The sequence below is a fragment of the Buteo buteo genome, chromosome 2, assembly GCF_964188355.1.
Source record: "Buteo buteo chromosome 2, bButBut1.hap1.1, whole genome shotgun sequence".
In the NCBI taxonomy this organism is placed as follows: domain Eukaryota; kingdom Metazoa; phylum Chordata; class Aves; order Accipitriformes; family Accipitridae; genus Buteo; species Buteo buteo.
The window spans coordinates 46,423,043-46,449,803 of NC_134172.1; the positions used below are offsets into that span (position 1 = coordinate 46,423,043).

The window sequence follows — 26,761 nt, forward strand, 5'->3', positions numbered from 1 at the left end:
TGTGAGCATCTTTCATGAAATGAGGGCTACTGAAGTACAGCACTGTTTAATCTGAATCCTAAAACACAAGAGGACTTTGCAGTATTGCATAAATTCAGTAAGAACTGGGAATAAATATTTTTCATCACTAGTATCATCAGAAAGGAACAGCAACATGAGACTACAAAAAAATGATAGAGAAAAGCCCCATGGACTTGTCCTAAATTGAAGCAAAAAACCTTGAAGGCTAGCATAAATCACAACAGTAAGATTTATGCTAACCTAAAATCACAAGAAATACAGTATCACATCATAAACAATTTTAACAAAACCTATTCCTAATGCAATACAGATACTAGTGAAGAACAATTTCCTGAAAGATACTCAGTTTTGTTTTGAGAATCAAATTTTTTAGAAGGAAAATGGCTATAAATACAGCACCTGACGCTACCCAAAATAAGTTACTCAGAATTTACAAGCTCACAAACCACACAGTGCAGCAGGACAGATTCCCATCACTGGCCAGGCAGGACTTCAGAGATTGTGAGGGGTCTGAAAGTCATATGCTTGTAACTTTTGGGGAGCTAAGACAAAAGACTGCACTGAGCTACAAGTTCATGAGGGAGACTAACATGGAGGAAAGTATGGCAGAAGGCTATACTCTATCCCCCTGTATTAAAAGAGACCCTCTCTAGAATGACATCCTTGGGGAGAAACTTGAAGAACTAGGAGCAACTTGCCCCATACTCCCACAAAGAAGGGAAAGACAAACACTTTTTGGTAAGGGACCCAGCAGGTGATTTTAGTTGCCCACCAGACAGTAGAGCACACTGGTAAGGAAAGGCATCATACTCTAACGAACCTTTGCTCCTGCTGATAAAATCCCTAGAGAAACTGCAACAGTTTGTGCAAAGAGGTTGTGGGACCTCTGCTATTGGAGGTGTTCAAGACTTGACTGGACATGACTGAGCAAGCTGACCTGATTAGCTCTGCTTTGAGCAGAGTGTTAAGCTGCAGGACCTCCAGAGGTCCCTTCCAACCTGGAGTACTCTTTGATTCCATAATGATTCTGCTTGCAAAGCCCAGTAACTAAAGTTAGGAAGTAACAGAACTGAAGTCATTCAGTCAGCTGTAATTCTATTCTCTTTTATGTCACTTTGTATGCTTGTGAAGCAAATTTATGGCAGAAAAATGCTACCATGTTAGTCAATAATCATACAATTCACATGCAGAAAGAGGGAACAAAAAGGTGGACAACTACAAATTTAACCTTTACAATCATCTGGTCTTGCAATACTAATCTATATGTAAATCCAGTTCTCGCAGTGCTATTTCTTATATGCAATAGCACATGCCAGCATATTTATAAGAGAAGAAAAATGGTAAAGACATGTTAATACAAGCAGTATTAACAATCTTTCCTCAAGGGAACATGCTTAGTAAACCATCCTGACTCTTCCTGCAATTTCTTGTCCCATCCATTATACACATACTCATTGCTGCCACACACACACAAAATAACTAAAAAAGACCCCACAACTAAAGACAGGCTCAAGTCTTTCAAAAGAAAAATAAATCATTATAAACCATACCATGAGAACATTCAATGCATATGTGAAACATTGAACCTGGAAGATTGTCATCTTTTATGCAGCTAAGTTCTTGAGGTCAGTGGAACTCTCTACTTCAAAAGCTTCTAAAATTTGTTCTCAGACTGATGAATCACTTGGCCCACCTCAGACTGTGAAGACCACTGTGCGGTCTTTCTACACTATAATGTAGAAAAGTCCTGCCTCTTTCATCTTCTCCTTCCAACTCCTCCTCTGAGACAAAGCTTTATAATGAAATACTTTCATCCCAGGTTTCCATATTCAGGGCTTTTCAATAAAGAATCACTAGAATTCATCACCACAAGCAGAAAACCCCATTTTTTTCTAGCAAGACCAGATGGAACAGCTGAAGCCAGTTTGGATGATGCTTCACTGAGCAAGATAAAGCAATTCCAACCTGAGACAAATACTCATCATAGAAGAGTTCAGCCCAACTCACTGAAGTCTAGCTAAGTTATTGACAGTCTTAATGAGATGGGTAAGCCTACTAATGAGCAGCATTGCCAAATCCACATATATAAACACACTAAGAAATAAAACTGACAGCACAAAGCAAATCAATAGCCGCACAACACATCAATTAGCACACAATCCTGAATTAATATTAACATTGGCTTCAGAGTTCATTTTGCAGAGGGCACAGGTTTTATTATGAACAGAGTAAGCAATTGATCCATTTTAACTCAATTTTTAAGCCTTACTGCAAGGGAACCTGAGTTCTTTACATTCCAATGATTAGTTTTCACTGAATATCACTAGTAATTATGGAATACCACATGAATCAGAGGCTCATGTTTATTCAAATCAGATGCAAATTTTGTATGAAAGCTTCATAATTTTATTTTAAGTAGAATATTACTCTCAAATATATTATATAGATAGCAGCTCAAACACATGCATTTTGGAGGTGGGAGTGACTCAACACAATGCAATGGCTTTGACTGGAGCTCAATTTTTATTAATTATTTGCATAAACAGTTTTACCAGAGATTGTTTGCTGACACAGTAACTATTCCAGAAAGCTAGCAGAAAAATAAAATCAAAATTAGCTAGATTATCTTAGTCATTGTCAGTGCTGCTGCACCAGGCTTAGGGTCATTTAATTCTACTTTAGTGTAATTGTACATTTAATCCTTAAATGTACCTTCCCTTGATTATCCTTAAATATACCTTCAATTGATTATCTCAGATTTCATTTTTTAGATGGTCTGCTAGTGAATGGATTAACTGGTACCATCTTTGTCTAGAGATTAATTTATCTATCCAAGTCATTAGGGGCCATTTACTGTGCTCTTCGGCCCAAAAAGTACTTAATCAAGCAGAAGGCAAAAAGCAGAGCACATTCAGAAATCCTGTAATGTCTGTACTAAACAGTGAAAAGGGACTCTCTGTAATACTGCAAATGTTACTTTCCCACCCTGATCTGTTCTCTCTCCATTACTGCACTTGTGGCTAGCACTGTATGTTCATGACTAAGCTGATCTCCCAACATCAATTACACAGGTTTATGTCAAGTACAAAAAGGAACTAGGAAACAGTAGGTACTATTTACACTAGCAAACAATCCACAGTCCTGGGCAAGTCTGCTGAGACACAGATATATAAAGAAAAGGTAATATTGAATTAGAAATAATTTGTTATACCTAGCTTAGTTTCTAAAATTGCAGGAGCACTTTTAAAATTATTTCTTAGCATCTCTAACGCATTCTGTAATAGCTCTAAAGGCTATTACACCCTCTGTAAAGGATGAAGTATCATCATACTAGGAGGTATACTAGCCTACAGATAGAAAAGAACTTTAGCTTGAAGAGATTGGACAAAAACACATAATCTTTTAAAATGAAGAACTAAACAATTCAGTACCTCCTGTAAATAGCGCAGTTCCTTCTTAGAGTTGAAAACATCAAGGTTCAGATCATCCAGGCGACCAAAATATCTTTAATAACCTGGACTTGACTGCCCTTGCAATCACTATCACAATTAAAACCTGGTTTAGCAGTTAGATAATCAGAGCTAAAGCCTCAATCCTACAGAGCTAAAACTTCAATCCTATTAAAAAGACACTTCAATATGGAGCATGTGTACAGTTTCTCATGCACACAAGCAAGGGAAAGTTAGGGACAGGAAAGCAGAGGAGACTGCATAGATACTAGACCCACAGGATGGAAAGAATCAGCTGGCATGGCATTTTAAGGCATAAAAATCACATAAAGAGAGCTAAATCACAGATGTAGCTTCAGCATGATTTTTTTAATAATTCTTAACTAAACTGTTAGATCAGAAGAAAATTATTCCTTCCCTCTCAGGTCCCAGATAAGAACAGCCTGTTTCCCATTTGTATTTGGCTGCCAGGGGAGGCATTTGGCCTGCAGTTATATTTTGTCAGCTCAGAAGGGGAATTCTGACACCCAAAATGACAATAACTTGAACTGGAATAGTAGCTCACACATGGAAGTGATTCACATCTTTATTCTAGTTAGGCACCAAGTTTATTACAACTGAATTTACTATGGACTCAATATTTTAAAACTAATCAATTTCAGCATTTATTGAAAGGAATTTCAAAATTACAAACCCTTAAATGAAAGAAGTAGGGTCACATTTACTGCAGACTGGACACAGACCAAGTTCATGTCACACGCACAGAAGTATTTTACATCAACTCACAGCAGATGGACAATAGTTCTGTTTCACTAAGCCCTTATCCCTGCTTCCACCTGATGTTTCAGGTGGACAGACCAAAAAAAATCCAAAAAAGTAAACTAAGTAAAACTTGGAGGCTTATACCAAAAAAAAAGAGTATGGGGAAAAAAAAAGACAAAGATGCTTGATCAGGCATTTCACTGTCAGGGGTTACTTCTTTCAGTGAAGATAACAGGCTTTAACTTCATGCTGCCATATATCACAACCCTGAAAGAAAACTCATCTGGGAAGATGAAACAGCAACATCAAGAAAGAAAATGCTAAAAGAAGCAAGGAATACACAAGATAATAATCTCTGCTACAAAATCTTATATTTTCTGAACTAGTTTAAGCAGTATCTCAAATGATATCCCTGCATTTCAAAGCAAGAAACACCCTAAGTAACAAAAGCAAGTAAACACCAACACAGTGTTTTATCTAAAGAATCTTTAGCTGCTCTGTTATTTCACAGGGGAGAAACTCTGCATTCCTGAAACCCTGACAGTGCGACAGACCAAAAAGAAAGGTTTTAATTCAGTTATCTACCACATCAAAACTCAACTCCAGAACTTACTATATCCCTCAAGAATGCTTAAGTATTCAAAAAAAATGGCATCAGATGAGCCTTGTTATTGCAGAGGAGAATTATAAAGATCCATGCTTCTTCACAAACATATAAAAAACACAGCAGAGAACAAGTCATTGGTTTGTTAATGATGTTGCTTAATGCACTGCTGCAAAGTGTCTACATGCTGTGCTGAGAATTAACACAGCTATCACTAAACACATTCAGCCGCTTGGTCATGTTGCCAGGAAACTGCTGCCACTGGCAGCCTGCTATATGGGAAAGACTCCTCAGCAGTCACACACCATCACCCCCTCACCCCCCACCCCAACATAACAAACATCTTTTTAAAATCACTGCTGATCCACATACCTAAAATTATCTTTTCCTTATAAATAACATTCTATAATATAAGCAGCTGAGTCAGTTGTTCCTCAAGGGTAATAATTTAATGGCTTTTTCTATTCTAGACTACAGGTCAATTCACAATTTGTTTGGTTGGTACACGTACTATATTACGCTGAGTGTTAGCCAAAAAGCTCTCACCCATTCCTACAGCTTCTGACTAAGAGATAGAGGTTATATCATAAAAAGTACAGACTTTTTAAAAATAAAAATCTAGGCCCAGTCAAAGAAGAAATTGGAGTTAATTTTGATAGCACTGATAGAGGAACCAGCACTCTCTTCTCATAACTTCTGTAAAAGCAAGGCTCTCTTCTTTTGGCAGGTATATTTTGAAAGCTGAACCCCATTAATACACTACCAACTTCTTCATAAATGAGGATCATCCAAATGCCTAGTTTGAGTTTTTTAAAAGAAAATCATTAAGAGAAATAAGCTTCATTTGAATTACACTTGTGGATTCCTCCTTTTCTCCTACATCTAAAAGAAGCTACCAGATAAATAAAAAAAAGAAATCAGGGTCTTCAATGTCAAAAATTTGTCGAACAATGATGTCTAGATGGATTTTCTCAATCTCTGCTGATGCCACCACAGTTACTAATGACAATGTATCTGGACTACAAAAAGAAGTGGAGTGTGATGATTTGCAGTGGCTTTTATATACAATTACACATACTAAGTAATTAGCACAGTCAGTGCTTTTATATCTTTGAAAATGAACTGGCTACCCAGTGCCAAATCTAGGCTCCTGCCTTGAACACACAACAGGCCAGAATATATTTTAAAATAAGCTGAAATCCAGCACACAGAATTGTTAAAGTGTGTTAAGTCAAACACCTTTGTTAACTTTGGGGGGGGGTATCAGACATCATCTCCAGGATGACTACCTGGCTCAGGTAGCATCCTTAGCAGGGTAACAGTTATGTTGCTCAAAAGATTTTTTTCTTTTCTTCAAAGCCTGTTCTCTCACCATCCTTTCTCTAGTCACACTAGTTGCAACAAGAAGAAGCTCCAGCATCCTGTTTGACACTTCGCTCAGCTTGGACAGCTGGGCAGAACCTGTAGCACTCTAGGAAAACTTCACCTCCTCTCCCAGAAAAAGATCTTGCCACAGCAGCCAAGACGTGTAGCCTCTGTAACAGGGCATGACAAGTTGCTTGATCTGAAGATGAATATGAAAATACAAAAGCTCCAACTTATGTTAGATGCAACTGTTCACCTCTTCCACAATTCAGGTTTTGTGCTTTGGCCTTCCAATGGGGCACTGATATCTTGATCACAATGATCAAAACTGAAAAATATATCAGCTACATTTAAAAGAGCACCTTAAATTGCGAGCCAACAGTATCCATCTCGGATAACATGAAGCACACAAGGACTCAGTGGAACGGAAGATGCAGGTTTGGAAAGAGCTTCCAGGAATGAATCCTGATTCAGACCACTTTCTTGGGGCAAAAGCAAATTTCTCCTCAATAAACTGTACTACCATAATGTGAGAGACTGAAGGAGTTAATGTCTCTAACGTTGTGGTGGGGCAAGTTCTGCCCAACAATGAACTCTACATAACCACGAACCCTGCACAGCAAGGAACAAGAGGTGAAAAGAAGCCCATCAGCACAGGACATCAGCAACAGGACAGGGAGGGCATGCCAGAGGGTGCGCAGCTCTGTGTTCTGATACGCTGAGCAGGGCAGCTCACCATGCATGGCCAAAGATCAAACAATGGTCGTGTCTGCAGGGAAGGAGAAGTTACTCCCCAGATGACCCCCCAAGCCCACTGACCCATTTCCCAAAAGTTCTGAAAGCACAAACTGGCATGACATTTAATTAGCCTAATGAGTTTGAGTGCCCACCCGAAGGAGGGGAAAGGATGATAAAAGGACACAAACTGAAGCCCACTGGAACTGGACCTTTAGACTGACTGGACCAACGCTGGACCCAGAACCAGTGAAATCTTTCTCTTTTCTCTCTCTGTCTCCCCCTCTCTCTTTTTCCCGTAATCCCTACACCTCACCCCTTTAGACATAAACCGCTGACCAAGTCTGGGACTAGGAGTGGATCCAGCCGCCCCTAGGCTTCTCTCGGAGAAGGAGTCTAGAAAGCAAGGAGGTCGACTCTGAACCTCGTGACTTAATGGAAGGGCTCTCCTTATTGTCTTCCCTGAACTGATCCCCAAATAAGCGAGGCCTGTAGTATATGTTTGGTGACATATGGTTAGCATGTTACACAGTTTACTGACATAGTTTCGTGCCAATTCTTGTTGCAAGCATGCCCATTCTTGTTGTGAGCAAATAAAAGTCTGAGTTTTGTGAGTTAAAGGATCCCTGATGTTGTTTCACCTGAATCCTGACCTGGGAATCAACAAACCTGAGTCGTCGTCCTAAGAAATTGGTACGTGACACATAACAAAAATTACAAGCATGAGTCCAGCTGCTTCTTGTTGCTCCACCAATCCACAAACTTCCACTTACTGCTTCTGCCAAAAACACCATCTTCAGCTGAGCTTTTTATAACTTAAAAATCTAATTTATTCTTTTTTTCCCCTCCCTTTTTTCTTCTTTTTTAAGGGCTAGTGCCCCAGGGCCTTCAAATGCAGGCTGCTGCTTTTAGGAAGATTGCCCACAAAGCACTGAGGATTCTGTACTGCAAACAGTGTTATGCTCCCCCGTTTATATCCATCTCTTCAAGGGTACTCCCTTCTCAATACATCATGAGTTCCACACGCAAAGCAGTACCTCAAGCCACACACACAACTCAGTAACTCTCATCAGCAAGTGAAGGGGAGGAAACTGGACTTTTTAAAAAACTGTCATTTAAAACAAGTCATAAATGGCTCAAGTCAACTGCAAAATGGTACCCTGAGATGAGTTAAATCAGCTGCTGCTCTTTATGTTCTTGCTGCAAAGCCCATGCTTCCACATCCTAATTGGGTTTACCAGGTGGTCAGGAATAAAAACATCTAAAAAAACTTAATGAAACAAATTGCAGTGTATCAGTGAGTAAATTAGTAACTCCCAAAACAATATTCTTAAATAGCCTGTCTTAAGAGCATACTATAAGAACTGCAGTTGGCTTATCTGAAAAAGAAATTACACAACTTCCTAATAAAAAGCAATTACAAGTAATTTAAACATTGTGATTAATGGACACTAGAAGTAACTGAATTTGAAATTACTTTCTAAGGACAGATCTGGAAGAGGACCAAAGTAACATGTAACATTTAAAAAAAAAAAAAAAAAATCTGGTTTATCCTTGGATTTTTTTAACTATACTCAATTCAAGATACTACAAAAGAACCAGAAAAACAAACAGCTTTATTGACACCCCCAGCCATTACACATTTTGTTAAAGGTGATATAATTTAATTTAAGCCATTCCAATTGCCAAAGAGCATTCACTAGTAGAAAAGGGTTTCTTCAGCTCTCTTAAAACGTTCTTCCCAGTTCTCCAGGTCTCATGTGCTCCAGGTGCCCTACAATCTGTGGGGTCTCAGAGTGAAGTGTTTTCCTGGTGGGCAGCACTGGTAACCGAAGCAGACAGTAGAAGCTGGAGATGTTTGGCATGGTGAGAGACTTTCAGTGCATGAGATGCCTGATACGCAGCTGTGAGCCTCCTCAAAGAGCCGATGCTTCAGAACTGCCCTTTACCAAGTAAATGCCACAAAAGCACAAATCAACAGGCTGGTGCAGGATGATGCGGACAAGTTCTGCCCATAATCACTTAACAGGAAAAGGAGTCAGAAAACAATATATTTTTCCAACTCAAAGAATAGTCAGCTATACTCAAGAGACACCCAAGAGCAAACAGCAACATGGAAGAAGCAGCAGCAAGTAAATGTTGTGGTCTTAGTGTCTCCTGTCTATCTCAAACCAGCATAAAAAAAAAACAAACAGCTTTTTCTGTCACCAGAGAGAGAAATGTGTACTGACAGTCTGTTAATTGTTTTTACAACTACAAAAGAGACTGTACGCTTGCCATACTCTGCTGTCCAAAGTACCTCAGAGAAGCAAAAGCAAACAGCAATATCAACATATTTTTCTAGTTTTTAGAGTGCACTTTCGCATGAAACTTAGCATTTTCACAACTAATTTCAAAGAGGATACCATAAAGAAAAAAGCACAATAAATAATTAATAAAAGCATCCACCATCGTACATAGTTTGCATCTAACCAATGTCAAGTCTCAGATACAACAGAAAGCACCTATAGAGACCTACCATGCTTACCTCTGTATTTGGCTGTAATGCCTGTCCATCCTGGGCTGCAGATGGTACTATTGCCCATGTAATGTTGGCACTAGCAGATGATAAGGAGCTGAGGGCACCATTTTTCAGTTGCTCTGTGGAGTGTGACTTGGGCCCAGGCCATCCCAGGATACCTTCTGAAGCAGAAATGAGTGTCAACTTACACAAGACAGATTACAGATTTCTTCCATTCATCTCATCATTCTACTAATATAAATGAACTGCTATCTCTTCTCTGCTTCCATGCACAGTTTTACTTTAGTAACAAAAATACTCTAGCATCTTCTGTGCCGATTTATCAGTGATAAGCATTTTTTTTTTAAAGTCAACAAAGAAACATTTTAAAACATTACTCCTACCACCAGACAGAATTCTACATAAAGATTATACAACCTGGCACACCTTGGTAATTAAGCAAGTATTCTCTATCCACTGTTTTCATAGTTATGAAGTTATCCAAGTAAACCCTTCATTTCTTCTGCCTGAAATCAGTGTTAAGCCTAGCAGCTGTATTTTATTTCTGTCTGCACTATTAAAAGCTCTTTCTAAATTAAGTGCTAAAATGCTTTACTGGTCCCAAGACCACAGTTTAGAAGAGGTCTCATTAGAAGGATACACATTAAATATGAATCAAACAGAATTAGACATCAGAACAACCCTTATTTCTGGGGGCACCTGATTTCCATGATGGGCCAGTATTTAAGGATGCCAAGACAGAAAGAACAATCAGCTAAGGTGACTGCACAGTTATTCCTCCCTTACTGCTCTAAAATATAGTATCAACATTCAAATCAGCAGCCCTCAGCATAGGGCTTAAATTTCAGCTATTAATTACACGCTGCTATAAAATGCAGATATGGATAAGAAAATTGCAGCTCTTCAGTCATTACCATAATTTGTATATGAAAATACAATTAGTGCTACAAGGAGGATCTGCTTCTCTCATCACTGACAACTTTTTAAGATGACCCAAATCAACACAAAGTACATTAAAGAACATGCAATTTACCTTCTCCATATCACCAGGGGTTACCAGAGGTTGCATCCTAATTAAAGTAAATGGTCTGATCTGGTGAGGTAATGCTGTGTACTATTGTATTAATACTTATATTATTAAAAAATGGGCCACGAATCCTACAGCTGACCTCTTACCAAATTCTAAAGATAAAACAATTAGAGAACATTCCTCTCATCTAAAATGGCACTAAGTTATGATGACATGACAAAACTTCAGGTCTACTTGGTTAGCATGATTTTGTGGCACCATCTTTTGCTGAAGAAAGCATAAGCAAATAGTTAAGCATAAAATTATTTTCAGAGAACTGAGTTACCAACAGCTAAAAGAATCCAGCCTTTTTTTTTTAATGTTTGTTTCACACAATGACTCAAATTTCTTATTGCCAAAGGAAGAGCATCTCTGTGGCTCTGCTGTCAGGCCACATACTGCAAAGCTTTTTGGGTTTCAATGACTTTGAGGACTATGTCAGTAGATGTTATAAGACCTGGTCAAGTTATGTGAACCATGTGAGAGAAAATGCAAGTATCAAACAAAGGGTCATTTTCTTGGATTGGCTCTACACATTGATCCTACACATCAGGAAGCTAACATCTGTCCCCATTCCAAAGATGTAGATAAATCAACACACAATGTTGGTATACATGGTAAGTAATGAAGAGCACGGTGACTGTAGTCATAGTATCTTGAGCAACTTGCTGCTAGGAACAAAGGATAACCCCAGATCCCTCAAAACAAACTGATTCAGAGGATAATCTAAAGATTGTTTTGGCAGATCCAAAATGAACTCTCGCTGCATGGGAGGAAGGAAGCATACCGTCAGCATGAACAATAAAACTAAATTGGAAAATTTCAAATAATAATGTTGATTCCTTGGAGGGAATTCTCGTCTGTAAACCATCAACAATTTTTTACTTTTTTTGATGTTAATTCGTACTAATTTCAAAGAAAAAAAAAAAAGGCAAGAAGTTAAAATAAACTTGTTTCATTTTAGAATAGCCACAAAGAGTTTTATGGTGCGTGCCTATGCTTCTTGCTCTTCGTTACTTTGCAGTAACAAATCTCAAACTATTTTTCTGTTTCTCCCTGTCAAACAGCTGAATATTGGATTATTGCTGCTATTTTCCTATTTAAAAAAAATTTAAAAATTGAACTGACTTCTCTTTATGCCAATCTTTGAAAATAAGTCATCTGATCATTTCCTTGGGCTATCTATTTCTCTGTGCACACACAATCTATTTGGCCTTCACTGTAAACAATTTTTTTTTTTAATCAGTATATTTTTTAAAAATCTAATTTCTGTAACTAAGCACAACAAGAAGCTCCCACTTGAATAAATACCTCACTTCAGGGGAAATTTTTAAGTGTGAACATTTACTTCACCATCAGTTATATATTTTTAAAAACACTATACTAGTTTTCCTTTTGAGTACAAACACATCATAAGAAGACTATTTACTTCATCTTTCTCCACACATTTTAGAGACTCTCTTACAGAAATAGAAAATGTTAGAATATGCGAGCATGTTTTTCCACCTGTCCCAAGGGCAATGCTACCCTCACAAAACAACAAGTCTTGTCAGCTCAATCAATTTTTAAACAGATCTTAACAATACATTACGACCTAGCCAACACCAATAGGATGCCAAGAGTTAAGGTCCAAAGGATAAGCACATCTGTTTCCTCAACACCTCTGCATATGAGAAAAATTGTTTTGATAAATTCTGTGTGCCTGGAACTTGACTACTTTGCAGAAGAGACATATGCAGTAAAAGATATTAGTCATACGCCACAGAAACCTAAATAAATAAAAAGTCAGCTCTCTGAACAAGTTGAAAAAAATTGCATGCCTAGTTTCAAAGTGCCATCAGGGAACCTTTGGTGATCTTTAAGCTACAAATCTTACTCTGAGATGTCAGCATTCTCATATTATCCCAAGGGAGTTGCCATATACCAAATGTAGCAGCCTACTTTTCAGGCAAAAGCAAAGTATGAAGAGAGAATTCATCAGAAATAATCTTAAAATCAACTAAGATCAGAATACAATCTCTATATATTAAGTGAAAGGACACAACAACATGGCTCCTACTTCACTCACGTTATCAGTTGTACATCCAAAACATTCTCATCTGCACTAGTAGAAATTATTCTTACCACGAAATAGTACAGCGTAGTTGTTCTCTGTCCTATATCAGATAAAATTATTTTATTGGAATTTACTCTCCACAGACTAAGTTGCTACCTGTAAATAACTTGATCCACTCTAATGGAGTTGCCATCTTTGCCACCTTATGGCACTTAAAATTTTCTATCACTACTTCAATTCCTGTTCTTTTAAAGACTTCAAGAAGAAAAAAAAAGATAAGAAAACTAAACATATTATGAGAAAGAAAGTTTATCTTCAGAGCTGGCTACTAATAGGAAGAAACTGCTGTCTCTGTTCTGTTTTTAAGCCAGCTTTTTGCTCTGTTCTCAGTCATAGCCAAAGGCAGCTGACAGAAAGGTAAATTCAATTCTTATTTTGATACACTTCATAATTCTAAAGAAATTCTTAAGAAAAGCAGTCACAAATGATACAAAAGCATTCACAGCTACACAGCTACTTTATTATTTGCTTTAAGACTATGCAAAGCACTACATTAATTAAAACAAAGCATCTGTTTCTGCAGTAAACAATGCAAAAATTAGAAAGGACATAACAAATCCACAACTAGAAAAATCAGCCAGATCTCTTCTATCTGCACAGTGTTGGTTCTGTCATTCCAGGATTGAAAACTCAAGCCTGATTCCTCTGGAAGTTCAGTGCCTATGTACACACAAAATGACAGCTCTTACAGAAAATACCCCAAAAAGAGCTTCTTTCCTGCTTCTCCTCAACACCAATTTCCACTGTGATGAACATGCAGCAGACAAATCCACCAAGGCACAGGAGAATGCTTCCACATAAGAAAAGTACAGCATCCAGAGACAACCTCCTCTCCTTTCCCTATAGCAATGCTACAGTCCACAAAACCCCATCTATTTCAGATGGCACAATAGGCTGTATCCCACACAAATGCCCTCAGGAGAAACATGTTTCCCTCTCACAGGTGCACACAGCTGGAGGGAGGAAAATCTTCCCAAAAGAGGTTTACTGGAGATTTTTCAGTTAAGCAAGGTTGATAATTTTCTTTTGTTGCTTCTGATTTTCTAGGTACCTGATGTACCTTCAAACTATGTTTCTACATGATAATTGATGCATGCAATATGCCTAACATGTACCTCAATCCTATTATAAAAACCCTTCCATTTTTAAGTCTTCTGGTCTTGGTTTATAGACTAAAAAAACAATTACGTTTTTCCTGGCACAACTGTAAGCTAACATCTATTCATAAAAAAAACCTCTTACGATATACTGTAACTACATTCTAACAAATATCCCCTTAACAATGCAATGGTAGGCCTCAAGGAGAGGCAAAGATTAGATCTGGATTCCCTCCCCTGCCAGGGATGGATGCGACAGTTTTGTCTCTCCTCTGAATTCTACAGCAGGCTGAACCAGCAACAGCAAGTGGCAGCTGCACATGCGCTTTTCAGATTAGAAGGACGACGTGGTATTTGCTAAGGCTGTGCAGGACTAGAAAATAACGTAATCTTTCAAAGAAAGAACAACATATATGGAATAATGTATTAGCATTTAGATAGAACAGCAAATTGTTTTTGTTATTCTCGACAGAAGCAAGTTTAGCAATGATGTATTTAAGGGAGACCTGGCTGACCATGTCAAATTTAGGAAATTACACCAGTAACAAACAATATGTTCTCCCCTGTCTTCTTTCCTTACTCTTCCCTGACCACAAGCATTTGGCAGGGAAGGTTAAGCAAGAAAGAGGAGGACTCTGTTCATTTTTCTCTCCTGCCATCTCGCCTGCAGGAGAATCCCTAGTTGTCATTTTTTACCAAATTGAAAGCATCTAGATTTTGTCTTTCCTGTCCACTTATTCTCTCCAAAAAGGAGGCAACAGAGAATCTGCTAAAACAAAGTTCAAATACAATCCCCCGAACTCCTGAATCATCTTCAATCCCTTTGCTGCCATGGGAGGCAAAATAAGCAGCACTTGCACATTCAAATGAACTTCAGAAAATCCATGGTGAGGGTGGGTTTGGGTTTTGTTTTAAAAAAATCCTCAGAAAAAAAGAAACACTCTATTTTACACTTTGGAAAAGTGGGCAAGAAACAGAAAAATATAGGAGGGGATTCCTGTCAAGGAGATGCTTTATTCAGTAAATGAATGACTAATGTGGAACACAGACTAAAAGAACGGATTTATCTGTGCAGGCTGCTACTACAAGACAGGATCCTGTCTGCCAAAACACTAAAATAAAAAAAACCAGACTTAAAACACAACATAAGCTGCTACTTTAAAACAAATATTCAAGTTTGCTTTGCTTGCAGTGTGGGAGGGAAGGATGTTGTCATGGTTTAACTGCAGCCAGCAACTAAGCACCACACAGCCATTTGTGCACTCCCCCCCACCCAGTGGGATGGGGGAGAGAATCGGGGGGGGCAGGGAGTAAAACTCGTGGGTTGAGACAAGAATAGGACAGAAAGGAAGAGAATAATAATGATAATAATAATAATAAAATGACAATAATAATAATAAAAGAATTGTAATATACAAAACAAGTGATACACAATGCCAATTCTCACCACTCGCCAACCAATGCTCAGTTAGTTCCTGAGCAGTGATCCCCACCCCCCAGGCCAACTCCCCCCAGTTTATATACTGGGCATGACGTCACATGGTACGGAATATCTCTTTGGCCAGTTTGGGTCAGCTGCCCTGGCTGTGTCCCCTCCCAACTTCTTGTGCCCCTCCAGCCTTCTCACTGGCTGGGCACGAGAAGCTGAAAAATCCTTGACTTAGAATCATAGATCATTTAGGTTGGAAAAGACCTTCAAGATCATCGAGTCCAACCATCATCCATGCCCACTAAACCATGTTCTGAAGTGCCTTGTCTATGCGCTTTTTGAATACCTCCAGGGATGGTGACTCAACCACTTCCCCGGGCAGCCTGTTCCAATGCCTGACAACCCTCTCAGTAAAGAAATTTTTCCTCATATCCAACCTAAACCTCCCAAGCCACAACTTGAGGCCGTTTCCTCTCGTCCTCTCTCCAGCCACCTGACAGAAGAGACCAACACCCACCTCACTACAACCTCCTTTCAGATAGTTGTAGAGAGAGATAAGGTCTCCCCTCAGCCTCTTTTTCTCCAGGCTAAACAACCCCAGTTCCCTCAGATGCTCCTCGTAACACTTGTTCTCTAGACCCTTCACCAGCTTTGTTGCCCTTCTCTGGACACGTTCCAGCACCTCAATGTCTTTCCTGTATTGGGGGCCCAAAACTGAACACAGGACTCGAGGTGTGGCCTCACCAGTGCCCAGTACAGGGGAACAGTCACCTCCCTGCTCCTGCTGGCCACACTATTTCTGATACAGGCCAGGATGACATTGGCCTTCTTGGCCACCTGGGCACACTGCTGGCTCATATTCAGCCGGCTGTCAACCAGCACTTATTATAAAGACTACTTAGCAACAACTGAGAACATCAGTGTGTTATCAACATTATTCTCATACTAAATCCAAAACATAACACTATGCTAGCTACTAGAAAGAAAATTAACTCTATCCCAGCTGAAAGCAGGACAGATGTTAATCACAGCAGTCAATAGGCTCTAGAGATACTCTTCTGCCAAAGGCTACACAGGTGGAAAAAATAACACTAAAAATTTTAAAATTTGAAGCAAAGACAAAGGTTTCTTCTACACATTTTTATTTTAAAAGGCACCTGTTTCCTGCCTGCATGCTAAATGAACTCAAGCTTGTCACAAGGCCCTTAATGCTAATTAACAAATACCTTCCATGTTCCTAAGTGGTGACATTTTTGGCCAATAAGAAAATCCTTGACATTTTTCTCCCTCCTACAAAACGAGCAAAATTCCCAAACCAAAGAAGCTTGAATAGATGCAATCTCTTATCCTCAACTCACATTACACATAACCAACACTTTCAGCTGATAATATCCTTCTCCAGCATATCTTTCAATGAAAGAAAAACAAAATCACAACTAATTTAGCTAGTGATCAATGTACATACCTTTAATAACAACAGCTAGAAATGAATTTGACATTATTTGACATTATTTTGACTCAAGAGTAGAAACATGGGATTTTGCTCCACTGACTGTTCATGTTGATGCACTTCCAAAATCAAGCACTAACAAAAAAGACAATCACAAAAACCCTTCCTTGAAGCTTTAGAGGGGAAATAAAACATGTATTGACTATCCTTCAAGACAAGATTGAAGACTTTAGTTTAATCTTCCTGTCTGCTTGTAGGCTTGAGGTCTAGGACTGACAACTCAAGAGAAACATGAAAATTAAGAGGAAAAAAATCATGTAATCTTTAAACTATTGCATGACAAAGAATGCCACAAAAAAATATAAAGTCAGGACCTACACAATCCTAGATTCTGGATAAGATTCCACTAAACTGAATGCCAAGCTGCTTTCTTTCTACTCACGTTACTGGAAACCAAAGCAATAACAATATTTACATCAAAAGAAAGGAGACATTTTTTTCTGTTTAAAGCTGTAAAGGTCTGTAAATCTGTTTAAAATAGCTACTATTTAATTATAATCTTCATGAGTGCATTCTGTAAGTACTAGGTCAGAAACTCTCAGCTACTTTAAGTCCTTGCTTTAGAATCGGTAAGATTGCAAGACCTGCAGTGGACAGAGAAGACGACAGCAATCCTTGCATAAATCGGCCATAAAGACTTCAAGGACACAAGCAGAGCAAAGGTACAGAGAAAGCAGAGAAAGTAGGCATCTATCTACTTTTCAGGCAGTTCTATCTCTTTATGGCATATTAGTGACCAGTTTTGATGCTGAAGGAAGGTAAACTTAAGGGTAAGTTCAAATCACCAAAGCTAAGCCGTTGATTATTTCTCACACTTCACATGAGCAGGACTGTGCCACTTTGCTGGACTGGACTGCTTTCATGAACTGTGGGCTAGAAGCAAGAAAACAAGTTATCAAATTCCTGTCTTGTCTCTCTCTACAAAATCCTATGGATCCTGCCCCACAATGCCCAGTAGCATCTTGGACACTATGGAACAGGTAACGAGAGAGCACTGGGATGGAAACATTTGTCAGTAAATTGCACAGGGCCATCACATCTCATAGGAAAGGAGTTTGAGACTTCCTGTCAGAGGAATATATGGCTTTTAGCCTAACAAGAGTCATTTTCATCTGACAGTATCAACAGGTGATAGTAAAGATCATCATCTTTTGGTTGCACCTTCTGTGTATGAAATTAAGAAAATTCACCTGGAGGACACAGAACTGAAATTAAATATATCGTATCTCAGAATTAGAGTTTGCTAAAGGATTACTTAAAGGCATTAGGCTCATTAAGATGAGTTTATGCAGCTTTGATGACTCTGAAACTCTACCGACTCAGCAGAAATGTTAAGTCTATCAAAGTATGCCTGAACAAGATTAAGTGTGTAGGAAAATCAGTAATCAAGACTTGTAGGCCAGGTTCTTTCAGGCAACTGTTGCATAACAAGGCCTGGGGAAAAGAAAAGGAAAAAAAAAAAAAAATCATTTCACGGACTCTTTCAGTCTGGGAGAAGAGACTAAATACTTCAGCAGCTTTTACTTCTTTCCTTTTTTTTTTTTTTTAAATTACATACCAAAGAATTAGCACATGTACACACTGAAGAATTAACTGTTTGAATTCAAGTTCTCACAGTTCTGCCAAAGATGCTGGCATGAGCCAGTGCTACAGAATTTTAATTCCTGAAAGGATTCTTGTACAAGTTTAAAGTCTTAGGAGGAACAAACAAAAACAATTATTAAATTTTATTAAGTACTTTATAGTCATGGCTTTCCAATATTATTTTTTTTTCCAAAAAATATGGGATTCCCTTTCAGCAATTACTAATGTTATGCTTGCTTTTCTCTGTTCTTGTGTGCAGATCCTCAAAAATCGTTGTCAAGTCTGTCAGGTCAAAATACAGACACTGATTTAACAGAAGATTATTCGGACACATTCAAGGACATGTACAACTCAAGTCACCTATCTCTGACAGTTCACTTAGATCACAGGAACATGAAAAACAACCTTCAGGGACTTTGAAACTAGAAAGTGACTTTCTTCGAAGGATGCTTTTCATCTTTCTTCTAAACCATTCTCTTTTGAAATCAAATTATATTAAAGAATTCAATTAAATGCACTTTATCATTACCATTTAGATATGTGCAAGGCCTTTTTGCATTTTTTACAAGAAAACCAAAATACAGAAAATAAGAAAATTTTTTGTTTATTTATGTTCCTTTATGAAATACATCAGAATCTGGATGTGGGAAAGTCATGATATACCACGGTATAGGTGTCAAAGTTTTTACGCTGTTTTTTCCTAGAACCCTTTTTACATCATTTGCCTACTTCTCAGCTGACCCTCTCATATTTCTGTTCTCCTCACAATGGGAATTCTTCAGAGGGCTTCCTACCTAGCTCTCAGCAGCCCTGAGGGCATATGCTGCCCTGTAGTAAACCTACTGTATGTAAGGACAGGTTGAGGGGGAATGTTGTTGAAGCACCTGAAAAAAACATAAAAAGCCACCTCATACCCAGAGTTCTGTTGCTGCTGTTCATCTTATATCAAGTCCTGCTCCTGCTTTTAGACTAGGCAGTGCAGTCTGTGTATGGAAAAACACTGACCACCCTTCTAGAAAGCTAAAGGTCCAACTTCCAACATTATTGACAGAGATGTAGAACTGGGTGAACTGAAAAAATTGAGCTACATGGGGACTGAAAGGTTCATGCCTGCAGAGCTCAATGCAGAATCACACTGTTTGACATTTTCAGCTCATAAAAATTTGCCACAGATTTATTTTTTTTTTTTTTTTTTTTTAATAGCAGCATGGAGAACTCTTTCCAGATTTAAAGAAAACCACAGACTGGAATAAATGTGCCTCAACAGCATCCTTCCATGTAGAAAACTAGAAATATAATTTTCACTGTGGCATTGCATAATATTACATATACTTTTATCAAACAAATCTGTATTGTGATTTCAATCTAAAAAAAAACCAAGCAAAACAAAACAGAACAACCAAGCAGGTTCTGCACTGTCATTAAGAATATAGGCTTATCTACCTGTTCTCCACGCCCCCCTTGGTTTTTTTTGGGGGGGGGTGCTGTCTTCAGAACCTGATTTCCCTCAGAAGACTTAGGACAGCCTCTTTTCCTCCTCTCTTCTGATTTCAACAGATTTTGCATCTTTTTTTTTTAGGCAAAGAAAAAAATTATGATACTTGAGGCTGCGAAAGCTTACAAGCTGCTCACCCCGACGTACCTCTCTCAGGAATGATTAATTTTGCCTGCTTCAGTATCATCATAAAAAACCCCAAGGCACATAAAGTAACACCCAAGAGAGCTTGTGCTCACCTGATGACAGTGTCCTGTTATGATGCTGGCCCACTTGATGCATGCTTTGCTGTAACAGAGTCAAACATTCTCCAAGGCAGCTCAGGGTGGCAGCAGAGGTAGCTTTTAAAAGCAGCAAGTCCTGATCCAAGGCAGAAAGTGGCCCAGAACTTGGGAGAGCTTCAATGGCTTGTACAAGATTCTTCTGTTGTCCCTCAACTTGGCTCATGATCTGTAAAGGTCCAAAAACATCTGCTGTCATAGGAAATATCACTATGTAGCTGTTAAATTCTTATGGGTTGATAGAGTGACTAAATGTGAAGAACTACCACAAATGGATGTTAATGTTCTGATCCAAACATACCATATACTTACCTACAAAAACGAAGAGCTTGAGACTACCAAAGGCCTGTAAAAATGTCAAGACTATGTTAGAGAAAATTCTCTTAAATAGTAGGTTCATAGTAGGTTTAAAAGTGTGACTCATACTTTCTCAAAGTCTTCATAAGGAAAAGTATGAAAATTCTACTTCCTTCTCTATCACTAATTTAGGCTTAGATTTTCTTTCCTTTATATGTGATCTGAGACACTAGAGGAAGCTATACTGTCCCTCCTCCTTCTTTCCTACATAAAATAGCTAATCACAGTTTAAGAACAGACATTTTTCATTTCTCAAGCATCAGTAAGGATTTTTTTATAAAAAATAAGGTAACTTGTGAGTTTACAGACATTAGCATAGGATGCAACTTAGAGTACTTATTTACTATCAGATATGAATACCAGCTGTCAGGGAGAAAGTTAATCTGTTTCTAGATTTGGACCATCCAGATGAAGACAAAATGCATGCTTGTATAGCAGATAAAAACATTATTTGAGCAGGCTGTTCTTTAAACAAATTGGCAAGCTTCCAAAATCCTTCTGAAAGCCAAAAGAAAAAGGAGATGTTTAAAACTTCTCTCTCCATTTTTATAGCCTGTAGGAAATTATACATGCACATAAGAAGCCTCTTTTCCTACACTTACCTTGCAAAGAACTTAATGCAAAAACTTAGAGGTTCATACTTGAGGTATCCAAAGCTTTCAGAAAAAAATATCTGAAGACTTTGTAAGCAACAAAGATTCAAGCTCCATTTGTCCAAGCTACTACACTGTAAAAACGTATTATTATGAACTTCATGACTTTTGTATTACCATTATCATATTTTCAAAGTATGGTGTGCTTCCTGTAGCCTACACTGTGGTAAATAGACTGATTAAAGCAGTATACCTTGAGTGCACTGAAAAGCAAGAAAGGAAACTGAACTCAAAGATGCAAATAACCATCCTTGCAAACAAGTCAGAGTAGAATTAAGTGAAAAGCTGTTGTTGCAAGGCTTGTAAAGAAATTTAGCCAAGGTTGCTGAAAGTTACAATAATGACATTTTGATAGTCAACATTTAAAACATAGGCCAAAGCATCAGTAGAAGCCACAGTCAATTCTAATTCCCTTTGACAGAAAAGAAGATCAGTCAGAAGGTGACACAGACCCCCACGATACGCAGCTTCTGGGAACTGCTAGAAGCCCAGGCAGTGCTCTGCTTTGAGAATTCACACACCATGTAACTGAGCTCCACAGCACAGAGGGTTGCTTCAAAGCTAAAACAAAACCAAAAGCACCACGGACACACATTCATGCAAATACTCCTCCCTCAGGAAGAGAGCTCAGGGAAGCAATCTGAAGGAACAGCTAGGAGAAAAAAGATCATCTTCTCGCTGGAAGACAATATAATTGTATGGAAAACTGCTCCCCTCCTTTTCCCAACCTGCATAAGAGTGTGACATTGAAAACCTGACGTTCTCATGCTTCACAGCAACAGAAATGTTCTATTTTAATTTCTAAGTGACTAGTTCTCCTGTCTTTTTTTTTTTTTGAGAGAAAACTTACAGTCCTGAAGATTTGCTTCCATAGGAAATAAAATCCAAAATAAAACTCTGAAAAACTCAAACGTTTCCATTTTCCCCTCCCCCTTCTTCTGCAGCTAAGAAAGAAGTGTAAGATAAATTGACCAGACAGCTTAGGAAACATTTGGAAAATTAACTGAATGTTTACAGTTATCACCTAGCCCAAAGCTTTACAGGCTTTTATCAACTATATTCTTCCTAGATTAGGAGAAATTTAAATAAAATCAATGATTTATTCTCCCTTCATCCAAAACAAGGTATTGCTGAGTCTTAGTATTCTCTAGCTGAAGTAAGATAGTTTTAAAGAAGCCTTTTTTATTCATCCTTTCTGCACTACCTAGCTTCACATTATAGTTGAGATACCAGCAGCCATTCTACAGACCTGACAGAGCAGAGACACCAGGAGCAGCAGCTTCTGTGTAGGATTCAAAGTATTAGAACTTGCTGAACATTTGCTGCTTGAGCACTAATCAAAACCACTCTGTTTAAGGTGCTGAATGAACAGAACAAAAAGGAAGAACCTCCCCTATTCTAGAGTCATAGAACAACTCTGTGGCAAAAGGGGAAGGAATTAACGTATATTATTGAAATAACTGAATTTTTTTTACATGCTTGCCAATTGTTGGGGTTTTTTAAGTCATTAACAAAAGATATTAAAAGAGTTCAAGTGTGGTTGATCTAAAAAAAGAATATATCAAAGAGGAGCCAATACAAAAACACCAAACCATGCTAGACAAAACTCATTAAATAACACATTAACCCTTAATAGGACAGACACTAGGCCATGCAGCTATAGCATTCTCCTCTACCTTACTTGTGGGTCTGCTTTTTGCTATCTTGGGGCGAGGGGAGGCAGAGGCTTGATTTATCAGCACTCTAAGCTGGTTTCAAAACCAGAATGAAAAGCTTTGACTTTGAGAAAGTTAAATTGTAACTTTTGTTTTGCAAAGTGAAATAACTTCCTTAATTTTGAATGACTTTGCTCTTACACAGGGTTATTTTAGTACCTTACAGCTCTCCATCCTCCCCATTTGCAAATAGAGACAGCTCAAAGTCGTAGTTCTTTACTTTTTAAAAACACCAAAGACTATTCGTCCCCATCTCCTCATCAAGTCTCAAGCCACTTCTCTTTCCACTCGTTTTAGCTTTGGCACACCCTCTTCACTACAAATAGCATCTCATAATATGGAAAAGAAACCGCATATTCCCACAAATGCACTCAAACTTCAGAAATACAACTCTATGCTAAATATAAAATAGAAAAATTAAAAGAACTTTCAGGACTACATGTATTAAAAGGAATTATATGCGTGCATGTATCTAACATTAGTAGCCCTTCATTTACCTAACTGCAAAACATTCAGTAAGGAGAAGCCTCAGGCTAGGAAGAGACCAGCTCATATGCATGGCTTGCTCCTTTCTCCACCTTCACCTTGCAGCAGGAGAACAAGCAGACCACGTTATGTGTTCCCTATTAACAGCTGTTCCTGAATACTGAAGGAGATTCAGACCTTTTAGCCTGCCAGAAATTCTCAGGTATTGTCCATATTCTTGAGGTGGGTTGACCCTGGCTGGATGCCAGGTGCCCACCAAAGCCGCTCTGTCACTGCCCCTCCTCAACCAGGCAGGGGGAGAAGAAATACAACAAAAGGCTTATGGGTCAAGATAAGGACAGGAAGAGATCACTCACCAATTACTGTCACAGGCAAAACAGACTCAACTCAGGGAAATTAGTTTAATTTATTACCAATCAAATCAGAGCAGGATAATGAGAAAGAAAACCAAACCTTAAAAACACCTTCCTCCCACCCCTCCCTTCTTCCCAGGCTTAACTTCAATCTCAAATTCTCCACCTCCTCCCCTCCAGCTGCGCAGGGGACGGGGAATGGGGGTTGCAGTCAGTTCATCACATGTTGTCTCTGCTGCTCCTTCCTCCTCAGGGGATGGACTCCTCACTCTTCCCCTGCTCCAGCACGAGGTCGCTCCCATGGGAGACAGTCCTTCACAAACTCCTCCAACATGAGTCCTTCCCATGGGCTACAGTCCTTCACAAACTGCTCCAGTGTGGGTCCCTTCCACAGGCTGCAGTCCTTCAGGAACAGACTGCTCCAGGGTGGGTCCCCTGCAGGGTCACAAGTCCTGCCAGAAAACCTTCTCCAGCGTGGGCTCCTCTCTCCACGGGGCCACAGGTCCTGCCAGAAGCCTGCTCCAGCGTGGGCATCCCACAGGGTCGCAGCCTCCTTCAGGCACCCACCTGCTCTGGCGTGGGGTCTTCCATGGGCTGCAGGTGGAGATCTGCTCCACCGTGGACCTCCACGTGCTGCAGGGGTCAGCCTGCCTCACCATGGTCTTCCCCATGGGCTGCAGGGGAATCTCTGCTCCAGCACCTGGAGCATCTCCTCCCCCTCCTTCTGCACTGACCTGGGTGTTGTAGAGTTGTTTCTCTCACATATTCTCACTCCTCTCCCCAGCTGCAATTGTGCAGGGTTTCTTTTCCCCTTTCTTATATATGGTATCCCAGAGGTGCTACCACCGACACTGATGGGCATGGGCTTGGCCTTGGCCTTGGCCAGCAGCAGGTCCATCTTGGAGCTGGCTGGCATTGGCTCTATTGGACACAGGGGAAGCTTCCAGCAGCTTCTCACTGAAGCCACCCCTACAGTCTCCCCACGACCAAAACCTTGCTACACAAACCCAATACAATTTTTCTGAATAACACTACCCTCAGAGAAATCTGCCACCCAATGACAGCCTCATAGAAGACTGAATGCAACAGGAATCATCTCTGATGTCTTCCTCAGTAGGTCGTCTGCTCTCTACCGCTTGCTCCAAAAGAGCCACTTCACAGCTTCTGTTGCTGCCTGCCTCCTCCTCTCCCTGGCTGGTCTTAAAATCCAGTGTGATTGCTTTCCCTATTTAGCCCAGGCACAGCAACTGCTCACTACTCCTTCACAGCTGGAACTGCACCTCCTGGATCTCCCTATTATAAACACACTGCCAACCATGATGTACGGGACCAAACGGTTAGGTGACAAGATACCAAACAAACGGGTAAGTAGAAATGACTCTGTTCTTGGGGTCACCCCCACAGTATGTGAGAGAGGCAGAAAAAGCTATGAGATACCCTAGGATTGCAAAGAAATGTATTTCAGATATAGTAAGAAGAAAGAACATTCTTTCATATAGTAAATAAGCTAAAATTAGCTGTTAATTAATTTAAGAAATAATAATGCAAAAAATAAGGTGCTATTTTCTCTGCTAAAAGAAAAATATTACAGTAAGTCAATATTTTGTTGAAATAGTAGATGATATATTAATCTTTCCCAGGAAGAGAAATCATCTTACAAAACCTGAATGTCATTTTTGATTTAAGGCTTCAATTTGTTTCTGAAACTAGAAAGAGAGATTCCCAAGTATTAAGTATAATAATAAACTCTCTGTTAAAGATTTTTCCTCACATCCTAAACCAAGGATAAATAGAAACTTCAAAGGAAGAAAACTGAATAGTCACACCTAAATGGAAGATCATATGACTGCTTTTGACATGATTTTATTTACAGTGGAAATACTCGTTACTCAGACTCCAGGACTACCAGGCCTAAGTCTGTTTGTCCAGCCCAGATGGGTATTATGAAAATCAGAACATTTTTCTTTCTAGAATTAGTGATCCTACAGGATTTCACACAACTAATACAGCACATCACACCAACCTAAAGCAAACAGCAACTTTAAGCCATCTACAAAACTACCTGATCCACAGCTGTCTCAGGGGCATCTCCCAAGATGCAGTGATTTCAAGCTCCCTGAAGCAAAGGAGGAATTACATCAGCCATATTACCTCAAAGGGCAAGCAGACACCCTCCTTTTGTCATACAGGCCAAGTGGAGCTGGCCAAAAAGTAAGTAGTGTCACCAATCCTGTCCTTCTATATAGCAATTTAAATACTTCAGATCCTCCTACCCTTCTTCTGGAATATAAAACCTGAGGAAGATTCTTCAGACCTTGCCAGCCTCAATCTGATACACACATGAACAATTTAAATTTTAACATATGACTTTTTCCTATTTTGGTATTGATCTTCACACATATTGAAACCCTTTATAGTAGGTATTAAGATACACTTACCCATGTGTATGAAAAAACCCAAAACACTCCAGAGAAAAAGGAAAATATTCTTTTCATGCTGAGAACCCACACAAATTCTATATCGTCACACTACTCTGTGACATGCTAGAAATCATTCATCAAGGAGACATTGGGCTCCATCAGTTAATAATGCTTTTTCTCTACTGCAGTATTCTCTGCGCACCACCACCAGCAGCACATTTTTTGCCTACTTATCTCTAGGCAATTCCTCTGAATGATTTAATGCAGTGATTTTTATTTTAAAATCCCTTCCATTACTGACTGTATGCAAGTTGAAAACAACTATTAAAAACATGGGAAAATAAACAACACAGTGCTTAGATAAAAAACAGAGCAACTGTAAAACTAAACAGTTGTGTGGGAAAAGCTTTAGACCTTTAAATAGTAACAGAAATGCAACACAGGTCACTTTCTTACCAATTCTAAGTCAAGTTGCCCTTGTGAGAAGTTTACTGCCTTCAAAGGCTGGGAAATAGCCAGTTTGCTTCTTCACTTTGGGGTTGGTTTTTTTTTTGGTTGGTTGGTTTTGGTTTTTTAAAAATATAGTGTTATATGACAACATGGTATATATATCTCTTAATCACACACACATATACACTTTCTGGAAATATTAGTTTCCTGCTTTTAGACAATAGTACCAAAAGAAAAACATTTCAGAAGACATTGGGAAAGGACACGAGGAGAGACCAGCTTTTCAAAA

The 26,761-nt window shown here is 39.0% G+C and overlaps 1 protein-coding gene across 2 annotated transcripts in view; it reads right to left on the minus strand.

Moving 5' to 3' along the window:
• Window positions 1-26,761, minus strand: part of OSBPL10 (oxysterol binding protein like 10) — a 127,113-nt gene that overhangs the window by 34,030 nt on the left and 66,322 nt on the right. The window contains exons 5-6 of one of the 2 annotated variants that reach the window (XM_075053105.1): window positions 19,997-20,207; window positions 9,464-9,618 (exon numbers count right to left, since the gene is read on the minus strand). In XM_075053105.1, coding sequence (XP_074909206.1) covers window positions 9,464-9,618; window positions 19,997-20,207 — 366 coding nt within the window. The remainder of the gene's footprint in view (window positions 1-9,463; window positions 9,619-19,996; window positions 20,208-26,761) is intronic. The other variant, XM_075053098.1, reaches the window with a different exon arrangement.